Source organism: Gouania willdenowi, chromosome 10, assembly GCF_900634775.1.
Source record: "Gouania willdenowi chromosome 10, fGouWil2.1, whole genome shotgun sequence".
NCBI lineage: Eukaryota > Metazoa > Chordata > Actinopteri > Blenniiformes > Gobiesocidae > Gouania > Gouania willdenowi.
Window position 1 is genome coordinate 13,485,641 of NC_041053.1, and position 21,579 is coordinate 13,507,219.

The following is a 21,579-nucleotide window of genomic DNA, read 5'->3' on the forward strand; positions in this document are numbered from 1 at the left end:
GAAGATTTATTTATATACTTTCTTCTTCTTCTTCTTCTTCTTCTTCTTCTTCTTCTTCTTCTTCTTCTTCTTCTTCTTCTTCTTCTTCTTCTTCCTCTATTAATTAATAAATAAAAAATAAATAAATATTAGAAAATAAATAATTAAATAAAATAAAAATATCTTACTTTGTAAACAATTTCATCAAATCAAAAGTAAAAAGCTAGGCCTAATATTCTAAATCAATTCATTCAGAAAAGCTCAACAACTACTAAGGTACATGTATGTTTTAATAAAAACATTAGTTCAAAGATAGTTGGAAAACAGCCAAAAAAATATTTTATTTTATTCTTCGTGACTCTAATTTAATTAATAATAAATGATCTAGGAAGTTTTTTTTTTTGTTTTTTTTTTAAATCCCTCAGAGGAAACATAAAGTGCTTGTCAATCACATGTTGTGGTAAAGTTGTACGTGGAGTTTTTGTTGTAATGTTCCATCGGTTCTATCACCATCACTGCCCCCTACCGACAGACATGCGCACTGCATCACCGACGGACAGTCACCTGTTGATGATCTTGCCGACCCAGACAGTGTAAAATATTAAATAAAACCCTTAACACTGTCTATCAGATTTTTTTGTAATTATATAGGGGAAAAAAGGTAATTTTGTGTGACTCTGAAGGAGGAAGGCATCGTTAAAGACAGAGAGCTGCAGGTAAGTGCAGGCCTTCCCTCATTAAATCACGAGCCAGTGCGACGCTACTGAGCATGTCCGTTAAACTAGTCATTATTAATTTAGTTGTGAAACACTAACTAACTACCTGCTGGTCAGTAGTGACAGGTTAACACGTTTATGCTGAGGAGGCTTTAATTGTGCGCTCACTGTTAGCTAGTGACCGTGCACATCCATGAATTAGCATCAGATGCTAATGCTAATTTATAGGTGCTCGGAAGTCACGTGTCACATGGCATCTGGAGCAGAATCCGCTTTAAAATGAAGGTTTAAAATCTACTTTTATCCTGCTACTACTTATTACGTTTAATAAACCACAATGATACACATTCATCTTCTTCGCTGACTTTTTTTTCTGTAGGTTTCACCACAGCATCTTATCTTTTTCCATCTCTTTACGTCACTAATGAAATATCAACTATCAAATTATTATTTCACACGCATTAACCGTTTATGGGGTACTGAACATAAAAACTCGGTCACTTTTTCATGTCCTGAACATTTAGCTAATTTTTCTTTCATTTTAGATTTACATTCATGTAAAACAGGTCTATATAATTTTAAAAATGTCTACACATGAAAAATAAATCTAAATGTAAATTTTAAATCTAAATGCCTCGTGATCGACAGGTGCTGACCTAACCACTTATCATACTCATATAATTTCTAAACATTTAGCGTTACACGTAGCGACCGATTTAACATTTAGATTTAGATTTAACATTTTCTTCACATTTTCTAGTCTAATAAACTATGATTGTGCTTTATAGTTGTCAATAATGATCAACTCCGCTCAAATTAGTTTGATACTTTAAATCAGACATAGGCAACTGGTCATATGCGGCCCTCGGTCTAATTCTATGCAGCCCCCAAAGTAAATGTACAAAATGACAGAAAAATACACAAAACAAGAGCAAGAATACATTAAAAATTACAAAGAATTACAAGATTGTGGGAAAATACAAGAGAAAAACACAGCAAATACTCCAAAAACACACAAAACTACTAAAAAAAATTAAACAAATGACAACAGTAATACACAGAGAATTACTTTGAAAAATATACAAAGTTACATAAACTGACAACTAAAACACAAAAAAATAACTCCACAAACCCACAGTACTAACAAACAAGCAAAAAAACAACAGGAATTCTCCAAAAAATGTAAAATGACAGCATAAACACACAATATGACTCCAAAAAACATACATTTTTCAGGAAAAATACACAAAAGGGCAACAGGAATGCACAAAATGCCTCACAATGAGCAAGACAAAAACAAACATACACAGAATGACACACACTCAAAATTACTATAAAAACTTTTTCAATGAAACAAACAGTTTTGTGGCCTCGCTGTGTTAAAAGTTGCCTACCTTTACTTTAAACTATTTTAAAGAAAATCTATACAAATCTCAACAATTGCAAACCATCAGATATTTGCTTTCAAAAGTCAAATATTTGATCTCAGCATTCATAATAAAAGTCCAAAGTTTGTTCACTGATGATGATGATGGTTTGGTGCCAGTTCAGGTTCATCCGTCACACAGAACATTTGTGCTCTAATAAATCCTGTTGTTCACCTTTCATGTCCTCTCTGCAGTGGATGGAGACATGTGGTGCTTCCAGATACCACAGTTTGAAGCCCATGTCATCTCAAAGTTGCAGAAGCAGCAGCAGTGCAACCAGTTCTGTGACACCTTGCTCAAGGCTGAAGGTTCTGCTCACAAAATAATGAACAAACTCAGCTGTAATGAAAAGCATTTGCACAAATATCAAGCTGATAAAAGGGAATATTTGTGAGTCATGTAGAATGATGGACTAAGTAGAGGCTGGTGAAGGTGAATGTGTTTCTGTCCCTCAGGTGTGTCCATACCTGCACACAGCTGGATTCTGTCGGCCATCAGCCCGGGCATCTCCTCTGCATTCGCTTCCACGGCGGCGCCGCCCGTCGGCTTCACCCAGCTGCTGGAATTTGGAGCGTTTGGCGCCTGCTCGCTGTTTCACGTGGTCCAACTGCTGTACTCTGGTCAGATGATGGGGAAGGGCGAGAAGGAGAAACAGGAGGCCTTTTCTGCTGCTGCCAGGCTGGGCATCCACGGGCTGGTGGAGGTGACGAGGACTGACAGGAAACAGAGGAACCAGCAGGAAGTGAGGGAGGTGGGCGTGCAGACGGAGCCGGAGGAGGAGGAGCGATTGAGGAGAGAGACGAGAGGCAGTATCCCGCCACGGCAGCAAGAGACAGCGTCAGGGATTGGAGTCAACATGTGGACTCAGACAGAAGAAATAAAGGCAAAGGAATCTCCTCCTGAACTAGCGGTCACCTATCAGACCCTGGACGTGAGTGCTCTGCAGATGGAGACCAACGAGGATTCCTCACACATGATCCCTATATCTTTCATCTACTCTCCTGATGAAGACCAACCAGCCCAACCGTTGTCTCCTTGGTCACCATCAGAATTCACAGATTCTCAGCCAAATACATTGGTTTCATCACTTCCTCAGTCTATAATAAGTGGTCTTGATGCTAGTTTGGCGATCAGTCCTTTACCAGTGATAGCAGAAGAACAGGACAAGCACTTAAAACAGTTTGAAGGAAACATCTCAGGGTTCATAAGCAACTTCCTAAACCTGAACCGAGAGAGCGGTCCCTGTGGTAGGAGGCCAAGGAGGCCACAAGGTGGAAGGCGGCGAAGGTCGGCTGAGAGGAAATCACCCAGAAAACACTATGTGAGAAGACAGGGTGTGCTGACTCAGATAGTGGATTTTCAGCAGGTGTGGGTGGTGAGCAGGCAGCACAAGCTCTTCATGCATCGAACAGGGTGGAGGTCGTGTCCTAAAGGACAGGGTGGAGGCGCTGTGGGCAGGAGGACACACCTGAAGACCAGAGTGCTGCTGAACACCTCCACCAATCAGCAGAAGACAAGAGTGCGCAGCAAAGTGTGGGAGGTGAGCCCGAGTGGAGATCTACGGCTGAGATGTGGGAGGAACTCCACAGCACAGCTAATGAAGCAGGTGAGCAGCACATCAATGTATCATGTCTGTGGTTTCCCACACCTCTAACACCTGTTCATCAGAAACAAAACTATTTAGAAAAATCACATGTCAAAAAGGACAACTTAGACCTTATAAAACCCCTTAAAATACTGGTTTATTTTTGCTTCATTTTTTTCAATTATTGAGAAAAACAACACAACAGACAATTTAAGAAATACTAAAAGACAAAACATTTATCAGATACCAAATCACTTTGTCACTGTTTGAAAAAAGCTGATTTACGGTCAAACTGGAGTTGTTGTACTTTCTTTGATGCTTAATTATAGGATTATAAACCAAATGTACAGTGTACATTTTAGGACCTCCTCAGGTCATTTGTCAAACCAAACGGATTCACTTGTCAAACTTAACACTATCAGATGAAACGCCCTCAGGCTTCAAAATAAAAGTCATCAGATCTCAGGGGTGATGGGGTTAAGTAGGCGACGACACGTCACAGCAGAAGCATCTTATTTACAGCCGGATTGGTGATAATTAAGGGTAAAAATTTTTTTAATTGTAATAATAGTTGACTTTGAAAATATTAACCTTATTTTATCATGTTTGGTACAATTTTGGGAAGTCTAATTTGAGGAAGCTCGAAGCAAAATAGAGCGAATATAATACAATTTATGGTCTGATTTTTTTATTAATCGTTTCAATAATCTATGACTTGTCAACTATGATAATAGTCGTTAGTTGCAGCCCTACTATTATGGGAATCTTGGTTAGTTTCTTTCCCTCTGCTTAGTAATTTGCGCAAATCCAGTGGATCATCTTATCTGTTCATCAGAAGAAAGAATTTCGTCAATATCACCAAGAAAATAGCATTATTTAGGGTGGCGAGTTTTATTTAGCATTAACTTGACAAATGGTGACATAGGAACTTAAAAATGTCTCGTTCTTCCACGAAAAGTACAACCAGTAAATATGAATTTAAAAATGCTTTTAAGGCCTGTAAATATTTTTGCGGAGCGACCGTGACTCAGTGGTAGAGTGGGTTGTCCAATAACTGAAGGGTTGGGGGTTCGAATTCCACTCTATCCTAGTCATTGTGTCCTTTACGCACATTACGTTGTATGAATCAGGTATGAATTGTGTATGAATGTTGGTGGTGGTCACAGGGGCCGTAGGCGTGAAATGGCAGCCACGCCTGTCAGTCTGCCCCAGGGCAGCTGTGACTACATTGTAGCTTACCACCACTGGTATGACTGGTGTGATTGGCTGGTGTGAATGAATAATTGTTAATTATTGACAGCGCTATATAAATCCAGTCATTATTATTATTTTTCCATGTTACTTCATTCAAAAGAAGTATGTTACTCATGATGACATTTTTGTACTTTGTGCTAGTAACACTTTCCTGTTCACAGGGCAATCTCTCTGCCTCCCTGGGTGAAAGGTCAAAGGCCAAATCAACCCTAACCACCACTGTTTCTACTCAACCTGTGCAAACCTGGGATGCTGAAGCTCCTCCTGTTCCTGGTCCCGTCCTCCAATTGTCTCCTTCAGCTTTACACTTTCTGCACCCTCTTCAGACACCTCTGTCTCCTGATCAGCCTCAGTGCATTAATCACCTGCTGGAGAAGGTCCCAATGGGCCAAGAGATTCAGCCCAACAGAGACCAACTGCCCTCAGATACAGGGACTGTCACCTCTATCTCCTCTGTTGGCAACGTTGCCCCAGACCATCCTCAGGGCAATACTCTGAGTCTCCAAAGAAGCACAGAGGCTGTTAATGGACTAAAGAGAGGTGCTGGTTTAAAACCAGACCATGAGGAGGACATAGCTCTGGAAAAGGAGTGTGAGGGAGAGATGAACCAGATACTGGAAAAGTTCCTGGAGTCGTTTGAGCAGCACATTGACTGTGCCCAAGAGGAAAGAGATGCAGGCAGCGATTTCACAAGCTTCTTTGAAAGCTCCATGACCACGCCCCTCCCACCAAGTCCCCGAGCAACAGCGCCTCAGAGGGATGAAAGACAGCAGATCAGCTCATTGCCACACCCTGAACCCAACGGTACACCAGCCAGAAGTCTGACCAATAGAGGACCAAAGAGCTCTCAGCTGTTAGAGAAGATGCTGAAGGACAGAAACATGTGGCTCAATAAAGACGTGCTGCTGTGGAATCCTGTGGTGAAAGTGAACAGGATTAAAGTGATACCAGTCAAAGCGACGCGGATGGGACTTGACTGTCCAAATCCCAGAAACAAGGTGACGACCCTCCCACTAACTCACCACCAACACATTTATGTGTTCACCCTTGACTGCTGTACTGCTGCCACATGTCCCACTTATAGAGCCTATAAAATCAATTTAGTTTTTTTCCAAAGTCTGTGTTTTCCACATTAATTTTTTTAAATTCCTTTTTTTTTTTTTTTTTTTTTTTTTAATTTCTTTTAGGAATATGAATTAGTTTTGTCAGAAAATATTATTTTTTACTCCTGTGAGGAAACAACATAAAAACTATTAAAAAAGAAAACCATAATTAAACAAAAATGTATGTCATAAATAAAAATGTAGTTTAAAATAATGAGTAAGCTACAATTAAAAGGTAGATATAAGTTGTACTGACATGGATTATTTTGACTGCTCCTTTTTAATTATTTACCTGTCATATAAAGATGTATGAGCAGCATTAATTCCCCCTCAGGGATCAATGGTTTACTGAATCTGAGCCGGTTTATTGATTTAGTTTTGATCAACTTACTTTAAATTATACTGATGACATCATTCCAGCCTCATGTGGCTCCTTGACTCTTTTGCAATAGCTTTAAAAAGTATTGAAATATAGAACTGTTATTTTTTTAAAGAGGGTGTTAATGATTAATGACATTGACACCAAATAAAATCACGATATAACAATTTGTCAACCTATAAATAATTTACATTGTGCAATAACTCGGCCACCTTCCTACTTCACCTCCTGCATCACATTTCATTTCCTTTAATCTGTGGCTAACGTTTTAAATCCCTGGTAAGATAACTACATCAATTAAAAACTATTCTGGAAGAAAATTAAGATTTTAATTGAGTGGGATACAAATTAAATTAACTGCCAATGTGCCGGCTAAATATGCATGCTTGATATGTGGCAAGAAATGTGTTCACCCACATGATCATGTGTCATCAAATTCAAGTTATGTTTTGTAGCCCTTCAAATACATTAACTAAAAAAATGATTTACATTACATTATTCAATATAACTTTAAGTGTATATAATTTTATACACATATTGTCTTCATTGAGAAGGTATTTTTTTGGCTCCAAAAGAACTTTAATCCAGGTGAGATGAGGCAAAATGGTTCCTTTGAGAATAAAGGTTGCACATCAACCAGAATCTAATTTTTCGTGAGGAAATCAGATATTTTATTTTTAGGCCATATCGCCCAGTCCTAGGACCACTGCAATAAGCCCTTTAATCCATAAATCATTAACTCAGTCTTTGATGTAATAACATTTCTACACTATTACGGGAAAAATATTTTCCCCCATAATTTAATAACGACTGCAAAAAGTTTTTTATGTTTTTGGGCTCTGCATCTTGTTACATTATTGACCAGTTATTACAATGTTGGACTCAAACAGGCCTGCAGTTTGGACACACCTTTTTCTAAAACCTGTTCTGTTTACTTGTTGAAAGAATATATTAAGAATAATTAAGGATACTCCGATCAGGTTTTATGCTGCCAATCACCGATGCTGATCAGCCAAAGTGCCGATCACCGATACGGATCACATGGATTGGCTGTACATTTTTCAATGTAGTTATGATGAGTGCTACCGACTAGATGGTTTGGAAAAAAGGAACCATAAAATCACCTAATTTAGACAAAAGCATGTTTTTACAATTTCAAGAGAAAAATACAAAAACTTTGCAGGCACAATGCAGCAACTATTCAGTCAAAGAACAACTTAAAATGACCTGCTATTAGTAACACAATCTTTAACAAATTGAAAACATTGAGGCTCTCAACAGGCTAAATAGTGCAGAAAATCAAATAAAAAAGGCAATATATCTCACAACACTGTCAAGTCACAAAGGATACATTCAAAGTCAAATGCAGGTTGCTTTCAAATAAACTCATCATAAGTTAATAAATCAAAAATACCTGAGAACATGGCTTAGCAAACTCTGTTGTGCATTGTCAAAGAAAAAAACAACTTGATGCTTACCTTTCTTATAATTTATAAAATAAATAATATAATGGGTATGTTGCTTCGCATGTAAAATAAAATTGCCCATTTGTCACTTAAATGACAACATAAATATGGTCTTAAAGACCTTGAAACAGAAAAATAGCACAAGTGAATGTAAAGTGTTTGCTTTGAACAAGAAAAATATGTTAAACAGCATTTGCACATGCTAAATGTCTATGACTTGTTGAGAAGCATAGTTAGAAGATTATTTTTAATAAAGAGTAGCATCTCTGCTTTTTTGGTCATGATGTTGGATGCAGCGCTGAGTAAGCACTCACTCTCCGCACTTGTGCAGGGTGCGGACGGGGGAACTCGGTGTCTTCCACCACTGAGAAAGGCTGGTCATCTAGTTCGATGAATGTAATTATTTTCCTGGTTATTTGCTTTATCCTTCTGACTGTCACGCTCATACGGACGAGTGTTGAGAAGCGTGGACTGTTGCCGTCTTCTTTTCTTTGTCTGCCTGGAGCCTTGAAAACTCACCATACTCCATCAAATGTCAGATCAAGTTTCTTGTGTTGAAGCCTTTTAACGTGCTTCCCCCGCCAGGTATTTTTGCATTGCATGTGTTGAAGGATGCAAACTTTACATCGCTCTCACAGATCTTAGAAAAGCTCCACACGGCAGACATGTTTGTTGTTGTGGTTTGCTGCGCAGTGTCACAGAGACTCTGCTGGTTGCAAAGTATGAGCTACAGGTAGGGATGTAACGATTCACGATACTGGGTTCACGATACGATTTATTTTACAAAATGGGACTGTAGACAAATGATGATTGAAAAATATTCCTTTATTTTTTTTGGAAAAAAAAACTAGAAAATACTGTATTATTTTCCTTTTATTTTTCATTGTCAAAAGAATACAATGCAATTTCACTAAAAATAAATCTTGAATTAAATAAATAAAGGAATAATACAAATGAAGAAGCCTATTAATTTAAATTATTTCAAAAAAAAAAAAAAACAGTCATTGCACAGTATTTATGCCAGATATTTGTTTGAACCAGCAGAGGGCGCTGGTAACCCAGTGGTCGGTTGGCATGCATCCCTAGCTACAGGTGATTGATTTTTGTGATCAGCAATGAAAGGCATTGATCGACAAATGCCGATCACATAGTTTTCCACGGAGATCGACCGATAATGATTGGTGGCCGATCGATCGGAGCACTTTTAATTAAATGCATCTTTTTTTTTAGGGCGGTGGAGAATCTAAAAGGAAGCGTTTGAAAGCTGAGCGTCCGCCAACAGCAGACAGGCGTCAGGTAGGCGTTCACAGAAGGAACAGGTGTGTGAAGAGCAACGGTTCAGATATACGGCCAGTAGACGGTCGGTCTAAGAGTACGGAGAAGATCGCTCCGAAACAAGCTAAGAAGAGAGGAAGAAAGAGGAAATCAGACTCCAAAGATGTAGTTTCTGCAAAGGTTTGCTTTGATCAAAGATGCTCACCTGCAGACGCCACCGCTGTGGAGCCAAACTGCAAAAGAGAGCCGAGCACAGATAAGAAAAGTAACCAAGATAAAGAGGTTGGACACACAGACACAGCGTCTGTTTCAGCTTCTGCTGACGTCAAAACTCTGCCGGAGCTCAAGGTGGAGTCAGCAGGAAACCAGGGGGAAGACGACTACATTGATGTGGTCACAGCTGCAAGTCCGGCCCCTAGTCCAGTTATCTGCTGGATCGAGTCTTCAGCGGGTGAGGAAGAGGAGGAAGACATCGACGTGATTTCATAAGATTGTGAGTGTTGGTCTTCTGACCATAACTGTTGCAAGTACTGCAGAGTTTGTTGAAATCTGAGTGACTTTGGTTCATTTTACTATTCTCTGCTCTCAGTTTGTCATCTACAACAGGTTGGTTCCCCAGTGATTATAAGTGGAGGTCACTAAAGTTTTAAATAATCCAGTGGTTTTAAAAAGAATAAGGCACAGACAGTGTGAGTTCTGGTTATGCTGATGTTTAGAAAGTAGTTTCTAACCTGTTTTCTACAGACTGAGATTTAAAGTGAATCCCCTCAAAGCTCAGAAGTGCTGAAAGAGTTGCATTAAAACACAATTATGTCAATTCAGGGTGTATTTAGATTCTGTTCATTAGTACACAGAGCTGATGTACCAGGGCTTGTTCTTTCAAATATGTTATTGTTAGTTTCTTCTCATATGTTCAGCAAAATGTTGAAGGAAAAAAAAAGCACTTAGCTCAGCAGTTTAGAGCAAGTTTTAGTGAAAATTAGTGTTTTTATGAGACGGCTTTACAACTGTGACTGTTATTAGTTATAAACAAAACCAGGAACGTCAGTGTTTCAGGAAAACATTCCAGTCTTCTTTGTTCCTTGTTTTTTCACTGCAAATGACTGTTAGGTTTGAGTGTTTTTATTATATGTTCCTACAGCAATGACTGTATAAGTTTAAACACAACTAGATTGTTTTTTGTTGTCTCGGGAAAACCATCTAGTCTTTTCTCATGTCTCATCCAGCTGTTTGTCTCTGTTATCTGTTACTTTTGTTACCACGTTGCAAGTTTTCCAATAAAATATCTTCTATTTTTTGTGTGACTTTTGTCCAAACATTTATTTAAATTAAGATAGAAGTGACCACCTGTGTTCATATAAACAAATGGTGTTGGGTGTCAGTAGTAGTTGGAGTAGACAGAGACTGGAGAGAAGAAATCACAGCGAGGGCCACAAAACTGATTTCTGATCCAAGGGCATCGTCAACATGTAAAGCTGCAGCGTGTAATTTTTATTATTATTCATTTAGTCAAAAATACATGCTAATCTTTGATCATGTTGTAATCCCAAGTGTTCTGAGAGCACACTGGACCTCTTTTCCGTCTCTTGGCTCTGTGACCCCTGTGTGACTCTAGCCCGTGGGACTACGGATGGAAATTATCCTTTGGCTACAATCCTGTTTCTTCATTAACATGCCCTGTCCCAATCAAATAAATAAACAAATAAATATTTAAGCTTTAGAAATCCAGAAGCATAACGTAACTTTTCAGCCACTCAGAGATCTTTTTACAAATAGAGTTCTCTGTTAGCTGCTTTGTTTAGATAAAAGACAGAGTAAATAATTTGTAAACCTAAGAGAAGCATATCCAAGGTGGAGAGAACATGTGCATTTTATTCTCCTGTCTGGAGTTAAGCGCTTTTTTTTCGCACTTGCAGTTACGTGCCTCTCTCCTGTGCGTGTTCTCTGGTCCAGGCTCCTGACACGCTTACCGTGCGTAAATCAACCAAAAACACGTAGTCTGTGAATGAAGGCGCTCTGAAGCAAAGGAGGCGGACTGGGCCATGATGTCATTATTTTGGGGCAGTTTAGAAATGATGGAACATTTTTCTGTCTGAGCCACAGTTAAAATCTTTTTTCCCCCTCATACTAATGATAGATTAACATTTGTTTGTGTGAAAAGCCTGATTATATTAACTTCTTACATTCTGCATTCAGAAATGATCATCTGTCATCAATGTTTCACTTGTTATTTACTCTGTCGTGGATCAAACTGTGGCATTATGTTATACACAGTGTTAAAATAGTTTAATCATTCTGTCAGGGTTTCATTTATTGAGCTGCAGCTGACGTGCACACCTCGGGTGCACACAGCTGATCAGCTAAGCGACACAGTACCCCCCCGTCCTCCCAGGACGAGGAGAGGACAGCACGGATAAAATGTAATGAGATGTAACACATTTTGTCCTGTCTAGAACTGGTAAATGTGAACATATTAGAAATACTGATGGTCAATCCTATAGCGTGCCAATGTTATTCCCTCTGCAACCACTGTGACAGTGTCAGTTTGGATAGATTCTCTCTGAGTCTCTTCTACAATATTATGAGTCCGTGTGGCTTCAATTGTAACTAAGTCCAGATTTCTAGTGCAACATAATGTTTCACCTTATCGTGGCTCTGTTCCTATTCAAGGTTCAGAAGAACGTAAAAGGACTTAAGCAGACAGGAGAATACGCGCAAGGCCAGATTAGAAGATGAACGCCCACATTTCAGGGCTGCTCCACCCACAGTGCGTAACTGGGATGGAGGCGTGCAGTGACTGACTTAAGTACAGAGGGAGAATAGCGCGCTGCCAAAAACAACGCCCCTGCACGGCTTTTTTGACTTACGCGCATGGGAGAATAGATCCCTTACTGTCTGGATGCGGAGTGGTGTGGGTCTGCTTTTGAGGACAGTAACTAGAGAATGATATGTGCTTTTTCTAAAACATCAGAAAACTCCAATAACACAAGATAAAGTCCCTACATTTGTCACTAGTCTCGTTTGAAAACAAAGTTGCTCAGAGCTCCACAGTTCTGCGCGTTCACGAGGATACCGGTGAAAAAGGGAGGGGGGGAGCGTGGTTGATTCCATACATGTCATGCGTTATTCTGCACTTTTAATGTCAGCATTTAGAAAAATGACCGATCTGAGCATTAATACAGCCAAGGCTTTTGTGTGTTTTTGTTGTTGTTTTGTTTGTTTTTGAAGCCTTTTGGGTATTATCATTGTCTTTTAAATTTTGTGTGTTCTTGTTTGTGTAATATTGTAGTAGTCTTGTGTGTTTTTGGAGTGATTTTGATTATTTTTGTTGTCCTTTGTGAATTTTTGTTGTACTTCAGTGTATTTGCTGTCCTCTTGTGTATTTTTGTGTGTATGTCTCTGGAATACAGCAGTGCATCATAGCCAGTTTCCTGAATCGATTCAATTTGGATTAATAAGGTTTTAAAGGGGACATATTATGCTAAATCCACTTTTTTAGCCCTTAAATGCATTTTGTTGTATATTTAGAGTGCTTAGAAGTACAGAAAAAATCAAATTAGTCTCTTCAGGTGCTCCGTAGATATCTTTATATTCTGTTTTGCTCATAATTTTCAATCTGTTCCGATTTTTCTATTCTGTATTACGTTTTTTGAACTATTACATCACAGTATTTGCAGTGGAACTGCCAAATTAGTACATCAACTCCAGGTCCAACACTTCGAGCAATCCGCCATTTTTATTTCTCGCTTTTATTTTGTAGTCCAAGCTCAAAGATGCCGAAGTTACGAGAGGATAAGTCAAAATGTTCGGTTGTTGGATGTAGTAACCCACACGCTTCATTACACCGTCTCCCAGCATCAGAACCTTTTCAAAGTGCCTGGTTGAGTTTTATTTTTCACAGAAATGTACCCACATCTGTGGGTAAGATCATTTTTGTGTGCGCGAAACACTTCAAGGATGACTGCTTCATCAACCTCCACCAGTATAAAGAAGGATTTGCCGAAAGACTTCGTCTGATTGAGGGTTCAATTCCTTCTATCTTTGGAGACGATGAACAGAGCACTTCGGTAAGCTGTAAATAACGCTAAAAAGTGTGATGATAAGACGTCCCTGTCATTGTTTTGTTAGCATTAGCAGTTGCACCGTCTTCATATGTTTGCGCTGTGTGCTCGTTTTAGATCCTTGATGATATGGCCTACGTGATTTAATTTAAGTCTAAAGTTTTCATTAGTCATTTCATTTTGCCGTTTTTGTCTCCGAAAAGACTGTATTAAAATGCATTTCGTGAAGTTAGCTTGGCGCTAACGTTAGCTCGGTGCTTGTGTTAGCTCACTTGTTAGTGTTCTGCAGGTTCATCATCTTCATTTTCATCTCGCTCCGCCGGGTCAGACTCTGGCTCGAACATGTAAGGCTGGATGGACAAGTCTTCTGTTGTTGACATTTTGTAAATAACCTCTGAATAAAAAGTTTATGTGCCGCTACATAGCCGTATCTCTTCTATCAAACTACAAAAATGGCCGAGCAGGGTGGAGTTGAACCGAGTGTCACCTGAAGAGGGGGCGGGGTATGGAGTGTCTCATTTGCATTTAAAGAGACCGCACCAAAACGAGTTGCTCTCAGAAGCACATCAGAAAAGTGGTAGAAAATGGGCCTGTGGAGCTATAATAATGAGGAATTCAGACCCAAGCATTGCAGTTCTGCTTTATATAGACCACAACTGTATGATTTATATGTAAAAAGGAAGGATTTAAAACCATGATATGTCCCCTTTAAATCAATTAATTGCAAGTTGATTTTGATTCAGTATTGATTTTTCAAATTTATTTGGATATTAATACGATGGTTCCAAACTTCTGACTTAAAGTCACACACACTTTTTGACCTAAAGAATTGACTCATATGAGTTATTTTAAATGATTCCTCAGGCCAATATACAGCACTTGACAGTATTAATGCTCTGAGCGGGGCTTCCCTCTTGAAATACCGAATATGTAAATTTGAAGAGATGGACCGTCTTTAGCCAGGTCATGTGACCTGAAGAAAGCCTGGAGAACGTATCACTTTACGGCAGTCACGTGACCATGAATATACTCATTGGGCTAAGGCTTTTGCTGGTATTTTTCCACCTATTCAACTCCTGGTCATGGCCGAGGCAAGCAAAAAGTTTAAAACTGCTTCTGAGGAGGCTAAAAAGACGCCGCCTTCCACCCGGCCCCCTCCGCCAACCCGCCTTCCACCCGGCGCCGGACACCGACAGTGCTGCGGCGCCTGTGACGTGAAAGTTACAGGTCTAGCGCCCCTAGTGGCCAAAAGTTACTCAGTGTTCCTTTAAATTAAAGCAGTTTACACAGCGGAGCTTCATCTGCCGTGTTTGCAGTGAACTGAATGCACTCTCGAGCAATACTTGACTTTGCTAACGCGAGACTACAGGAGTGAGAGTAAAAAAAGAATGTATTACAGCACCTATTAATCACTTTTGGAAAATTTCAATGAAATCGATTCAAGATCAATTAAATCGATTTTTTTTACTCAGCTCTACTTTTAAAGCTGTTTTGTGGTCGTGTTTTGTGTTTTTTGTGTCTGTAATTTGTGCTTTTAATTTAGGGGCCAGACAAAGTTAGACGAGGGCCTCATCTGACATTGTTCCCTCTGTTTGTAGACATGTGTGATAATAGTGTGATAATAAATGTCTACCAACAAACAGTGTAAATAACATATTATGTGCAGATTGTTTTGTTTTTCTGATCCGACATAAACCAATGAAATGGAGTCGTTCAGTTCCTCTGCCTCCCTGTAGGGGGAGTATTGAGCACATATGTTTATGCTTTTTCTGCTCTTATTTTTTTTCTTCCTATAATCATAAAATCAAATAATTCAATACGTTGAAGACATCAATATTATCTATCCATTTCAGGAACTCCTCATCCTCTATTCAATAGCTCCTGTAAGTGAAGGTCTACTAACTATTCTCTCCTAGTCAATCCTCAAACCAAGTTGAAACCCAAAGGTGATGGTTGTTGGTTCTAAGCTGTGGAATAATTTACCCCTTTGCCATGAGATTATCACCATCCAGTGGAATATTTAAATCCCACCTAACAACATTTATTTCTTTTGTCTATCCCACTATTCCCATGGAAATACCCCTGGGTTGTATCTGTTATCTGTTATATACTGCATTGTATCTATTACTTGTTTGTTTTTTGTTGTCAAGCCCTTTGGTCAACTCCAACTGTTTTTAATGTGTTCTACAAATAATATAATATAATAATTAGTGAGCATATGCCACAGTTTTTAACTGATTTTGACAAGTAAGGTGTCAAAACCTGCAGATAATTTCTGGACATTATTATTATTACGCTATGTATTGGATTCTTTATAACTCTTTAACCTTTTGAGTTATTCCACTTTTTCATTTTAAATTTTCCCATTCATTTCCCCTGATGGTAAACTTTAATGTTTGTCACCAGCCAATCAGGAGCCAGTAGAGGGAAATCCTCGCCTTTGATGTTTGTCGCCATCATTTTAATGCAATTGATGAAATATGAATGCTTCATTAGGGAAATAAAAACGAAATAGTTTTTCTAATATTGCAAAGCTATTAATTTAAGAATGGAAATAAAGTTAAGGAAACACTAAAATAGTTCAAAGTAATCAACTCTCTCTGCATAAATCCAGTCTATTTCAGTTAGTTTGACTCTTTGGTTAAAGTTTCTTTAATGTGTTGATAAGATGTAATTCTCAGATTAAAATGGACTTTTAGCGTAGTGTGATATTATTGACGACACATTAATTATTTCAAGACATGAAGTGAAAATGAGTTTATTAGTCAAAAACCTGTGTATCAACCTCCAACACTAGACACCAAAGCACACGTGGCTGCACCATCCCAGTCTGCAGCTCTGAGGACACTGCAGTGCCTGAGTGAGACTACAGCTTAGTGTGTGTGTGTGTGTGTGTGTGTGTGTGTGTGTGTGTGTGTGTGTGTGTGTGTGTGTGTGTGTGTGTGTGTGTGTGTGTGTGTGTGTGTAAAGTGACCTTTAAAACCACATAAAAAAAGACACTGTGTGAGTGTCGACCGTGTATGTGTGTAAGTGTGTGTGTGTTTCCCTGTGCTATAACGGTGTGATATTGTCTTTCATCACACTCTGGCAGCGGTTGTAAATCAGTGGTGTTTTCTGGTTTTTGGGGCGGATGTTGAGGCTTAGGTCAGGAGGGAAGGAAGGAATAAAGATGGAGAGGAAGAAATAAGGGGGGAGGAGTTAGGGGGAGTTAGCAGTGGAGCTGTGCCCTCCTCAGTGCTGGATACGCCTGATGGACTGGATCTGGGGAGTCTGACAGTGGGAGCCCCAGTTCCTCCAGTGCTGGTAGTCTCCACTGTGTCTCTCACACTCCATGATGTACTGCTGACCCCTGTAGCCGGGGAACTGGTAGCACACAAAGCTGCAACAAACAAGGAGTCAGTGAGAATCTTTTAGGATAGTGGTTCTCTAACTTTTCATAGTCCCCTTCAGACATTTAACCTGTAGCCACCTGTACCCCATGCTCCTGCACACTTGAAAAACATAATAATGTAATGTCATGTACAATGTAGCCCTACAATGAAATGTGTCTCTGAAATCATCCTATCCTGTTTAGGAATAATATATAATAAAGATAAATTATAATCTGTAAGGACACAAGAAAACATCTTACTCAGAATTATCACTTGATCAATTTATTTAATTAATAAACAGCCTACTGGCATTTCCATCGAGAGACAATCTATTATTTTGGGAAAATAAATCTACCAAACATTTGTTGATTGAACATATATCAGTAATGCAACATATTCATCACCCTGAAACTGTGAAATGCAACTCTACAATGTTTGGATGAATTTGAGAGAGTCAGCGTCTTAAATCGTTCTCCAAAAATAGTCTTGTTCTTTATTTTGTTTTCATGTTCATCAAAGCTGAAAATCCACGTTCACACAAGTACATGGTGGCAAAGTTTGGCTAGCGCAAAGCAATGTAGCTATCGTCAGATTCGTCAGATTTTTTGATGAGCTTGTTTTTCTGTCGCCACTAGAGGGCAGTCTGACAGAGGACAATGTGTCATTTGTGGCAATGCATGGAGGCTCCTGACTACTGCTCTATTTATATTCTAGTTCACAATGTTGTCACACTTTTACATTTTTATTCACGTACCCCCCTATGGCATTTTGTGTACCCCTGGGGGTACCCTATCCCACTTTGGGAACCTAGGGTTTAGTGTATTTTACAGATGATTTAAGACTAATCATAAGAGAAGCTAACTGAAAGCTAACAAAAAAAAGATTCTAGTATGTATAAGAATAGAAAAGACAGTAAAAATATACAGAAACATTACATAAAAAGACACATCAAGACACATTTTCATTACACCAACAAATACATAAAAATACATGATATATAATTTAAGATTGGTAAAAATCTGATTTTAAAGATTTTTTAAATATGCGTAAAGTTAACATGTCTTTCAGGTCCCTAGGCAATTTATTCCATAAGTTAAAAGCTCTAAAAAAGACAGACAAATTGTGATTAATGGCAATTTAATTGTAATTGTAATTGACTTTCAGGCCAAAAATAATAATTGTAATTTTAGTTGTAATTGGAAAAAAATGCTGGTTACTGTAATTTTAATTGAGTTGTAATTGATCATGGATAACTGAAGACGGAATTACAATTGAAAAATATAAATGACCCCAACCCTGACACACGCTATGACTGTAACATTAAGTGTAGTTAACACTTACGCGCCACACTGCACGTGCATGGAGCCGACCTGAGGCATCATCCAGCCCATGCCCTGCAGGGTGGGGTAGTCATCACAGACCTCCACGCTGCGGCCCATTAAGTTCTCCTTCTCAAAGATGATCATGCGGCTGCTCTGGTGGGACTGGGAGCAAAAACAGAAAAGCATGTTGGATGGTGTGTATTTGACAGAGTGATGCTGCAGGTGTACGTACAGCGCAGTAGATGGGGCGCAGGGACATGAGGCGCTCCACGTGGTAGGACAGGGACCCGCTGTAGGCGTCCCAGTGGGGGTACTCTCCTCTCTCCAGGATGAACTGCTGCCCCTGGAAATCGTGGTGCTCAAAGCCCACCCAGCTTCATAGAGACACACACAATATTACCTGCATTACTTGTACATGTGTTCATATTCATTCTTTAACTGTATTATTATTATTATTATTATTTTTATTATTTGCACTGTTTCTGGTTTATTTTTGTTTTTCACACCATCCACCAAGTCACACTCCTTGTATTGTTTTCAACTCTACTTGGCAATAAATATTATGATTCTGACATTTACGTGTTATATAAGTTGATATAAAGCACAATTTACAGACAGAGAACATAAAACAGTGGTTCTCAACCTGGGTTCCAGGGGTTCAACAGGGGTCGAAACACACAGCAAAAATGTATAACGCAAAAAGAGTTTATTAGAAAATAAACTACGATAATGTTGAATTGTATAATATATATATATTCATATATATAAATATATATGAATTTTAAACTAAAATTGAAACTAAAAGCGTTTTAAACAAAGCTAAAAAAAGATGTGACCAAATAAAATGTATACCTATTTTATCTAGTCAATTACCAAGGTTTCAGATTTCAGTACCTTCACTAAGATTCAAAACCAAAGGCATAAGAGGAAAAAAAAAAAAAATAGCCGAAGTCGACCTGAAATGATTTCTTGATTAAACTGATTAGAAAAATTTGAAGAAAATGAGCCGATGCAAAAGATTGTTCAACAATATTTGGCTCTGAGAAGTAAGATCTCATGTAATCTCTGTATTTTTAAACATTTCAAAACATAAAGTTTCTTATGTCGATACATGGAAACCATATATATTTTTATTACATAAAAACAGAAACTATAATGTATACATATTGATAAAACACTTAATAACTCAGAGCAATGATTACTTAAAATAATGTTGTGGTTTTTGCTTAATGTTTAAAGAAGCTGAATTTGTTATTGACATATTGTGTGGTTGGACATGCCCCTATTGGTGTTTATATCGATCTATAAGCAATAATGCACATTATCACAGCCTAAAAAAGGTCAAATTCTGTTTTCTGACTGATGAACTTTGGGAAAAAGTGGTTTTACCTCAGTTTAGCACAGTGGTTGTATTTATTTAGGCATTGTTGTTTATTATTAGGCCTTTATTTTAGTAATACTATTTCAAAATCCACAACTTGTATGTGGAACAAAAAGTGCTCTTGTGACATAAATCTGCAAAATGTGATTTCTCTTATATCATTATTTGATTACTCAGTTAAGTAGTATGAATAGATTATTTGATTACTATTTAAAAAATAATTGTAAATAAATTATTATCAATGATTTTTTTCCCCCCTTTGATTGTGACCCAAAAGTCTATTATAAAAAGGTTTGTATTTAGATGTTTGTGCTCTGGTTGTGTTCAGTGACACTCACGCCCCGCTCTCCACCCTGATGGAGCGGATGTTGTCCAGCCCACACTCCTGGATGTTGCAGCACTCTGTGGTGAACTCCTGGCACTTGCCTTGGAAATGCTCCTGTTCAAAAACTGTCACCTGGAAACAGAGAGAAGTTCATCACACACACACACACACACACACACACACACACACACACACACACACACACACACACACACACACACACACACACACACACCATTACACTACACAGAACCCATCATAATAATAACAACTGATTTAAAAGCACTTTAAAAAAAAAAACTCTTGACACTTTGGTTAAAACAACAACAGTAAGCATTGTCTTGTTTTGAAATATCTGGAATACATGCACATCTGACGACCATTCAAAGCTCTGCACCAGTGATTGGAAACCACTGGCATTTTGAAGGTCCATGTTTTAGTGCTGAATATGAGTTTACCTTGAAAAAAGGAGCCATTCCCATTCCAGAGTTGACCAGCGGCTGCATCATTGGGGATCTTATAGTTCTGTACATCTTTCCTCCTGACAGAGATGACATCATCAACAGAGGACAGAGAAGGATGGAGACTGTAACTGGAGTAATAGCAATCATTATAATAATGATCAATTCATAGTGTGTGTGTGTGTGTGTGTGTGTGTGTGTGTGTGTGTGTGTGTGTGTGTGTGTGTGTCTGTGTGTGTGTGTGTGTGTGTGTGTGTGTGTGTGTGTGTGTGTGTGTGTGTGTGTGTGTTACCGAACACTTTATTGGATCAGCTCGGTACTGTGCGCGCCTGCCGCCTGCCTCGTAGAGCTTTAAGGGAACCTGGCGCCCCAGTTTTATACCGACACCCGGGGCGCGCCCTTTACGCACAGGCTTCGGCCCGAGGCGCGCGCCCGTGTGTTGCGCTGTTGTGTTCCGTGTCCATGATGAGCCAGCTCAGCAGAAACAGTGTGAGAGGCAGACAAAGGCGCTCCGGTATGTTCGGACCCCGGTCAGCAGTCCAGCCCCCCGGCACAAAGGGCCCAGAATGAGGGGATTAACGGGGGCTGAGCCTCATGGAAACATGTCAACCACATACAGCGCTCACCACTACAACCCCCAAGAGAAAAAAGAACACTAATGTTTCATACAAAATCACACTAACACATGTTAAAAATATACGTCACAAATATGGGCCACCGATTGTGAAGTTGCGCATGCTTAAAACAAACATTTAGCTACAAACCACTTTTTAAAAAACGTATGTGATTTTTTTTTTTTTTTTTTTTTTTTTTAATGTTGTTTTTGAACAAATTAACAGCAATATTTATGAAATTTGTGATATTTTTCATTATTTTCAATGTTAACTCTAAATGTTACATGTAAATCTTAAATGTTAAATCTAAATCTAAATGTCACTGGTGAAACATTAATTAGCTTTTAGATTCAGCATTTAACATTTTGAATTAAAATTTCGATTTTGATTTAACATTTCGATTTCGATTTAGCCTTTACCATTTAGATTTAACATTCATATTTAAATGTAACATTTTAACATTTCTATTTATATTTAACATTTCGATTTAACATTTCAATTTTGATTTAACATTTAGATCACAAATTTTACAATTATTGCTGTATATCTGGTTGAAAGTAACATTTAAAAAATTCACATAAGTTTTTTAAGTGTGGTTTGTTACTAAATGTTACAAAAAGCTGCTGCTTATTTTAGCATGTGCAACTTTACAATTGGGGCTAAAATAAACGGAAACTTTTTGCAACATTCACCAACAAAGTTTACAGCAATATTGGTAAAATTTGTGAATTTTTTCTCTTGTAAAAATATAATTTCAATGTTAAATCTAAATATTAAATCTCCATCTAAATATTAAATCTCTATCTAAATATTAAATGTAAATCTTAAATGTAAATCTTAAATGTTAAATTTAGATTCAA

General features: G+C 38.4%; 2 protein-coding genes across 2 annotated transcripts; one reads left to right on the forward strand and one right to left on the reverse strand.

Moving 5' to 3' along the window:
* Nucleotides 1–417: 417 nt before the first annotated feature.
* On the forward strand, nucleotides 418–10,048 carry LOC114470598 (uncharacterized). Its single transcript, XM_028458869.1, has 5 exons — nucleotides 418–695; nucleotides 2,317–2,430; nucleotides 2,578–3,728; nucleotides 5,123–5,959; nucleotides 9,140–10,048. The coding sequence occupies exons 2-5, from the start codon at nucleotides 2,328–2,330 to the stop codon at nucleotides 9,671–9,673; spliced, it is 2,625 nt and encodes an 874-aa protein (XP_028314670.1). The 5' UTR covers nucleotides 418–695; nucleotides 2,317–2,327; the 3' UTR covers nucleotides 9,674–10,048.
* Nucleotides 3,538–20,455, reverse strand: cryba1l1 (crystallin, beta A1, like 1). The gene is made up of 7 exons (XM_028458892.1): nucleotides 20,398–20,455; nucleotides 20,103–20,185; nucleotides 19,658–19,776; nucleotides 18,171–18,312; nucleotides 17,958–18,100; nucleotides 16,261–16,624; nucleotides 3,538–3,549 (listed from the first exon to the last, which is right to left on the reverse strand). The coding sequence occupies exons 2-6, from the start codon at nucleotides 20,175–20,177 to the stop codon at nucleotides 16,477–16,479; spliced, it is 627 nt and encodes a 208-aa protein (XP_028314693.1). The 5' UTR covers nucleotides 20,178–20,185; nucleotides 20,398–20,455; the 3' UTR covers nucleotides 3,538–3,549; nucleotides 16,261–16,476.
* Nucleotides 20,456–21,579: the final 1,124 nt, after the last annotated feature.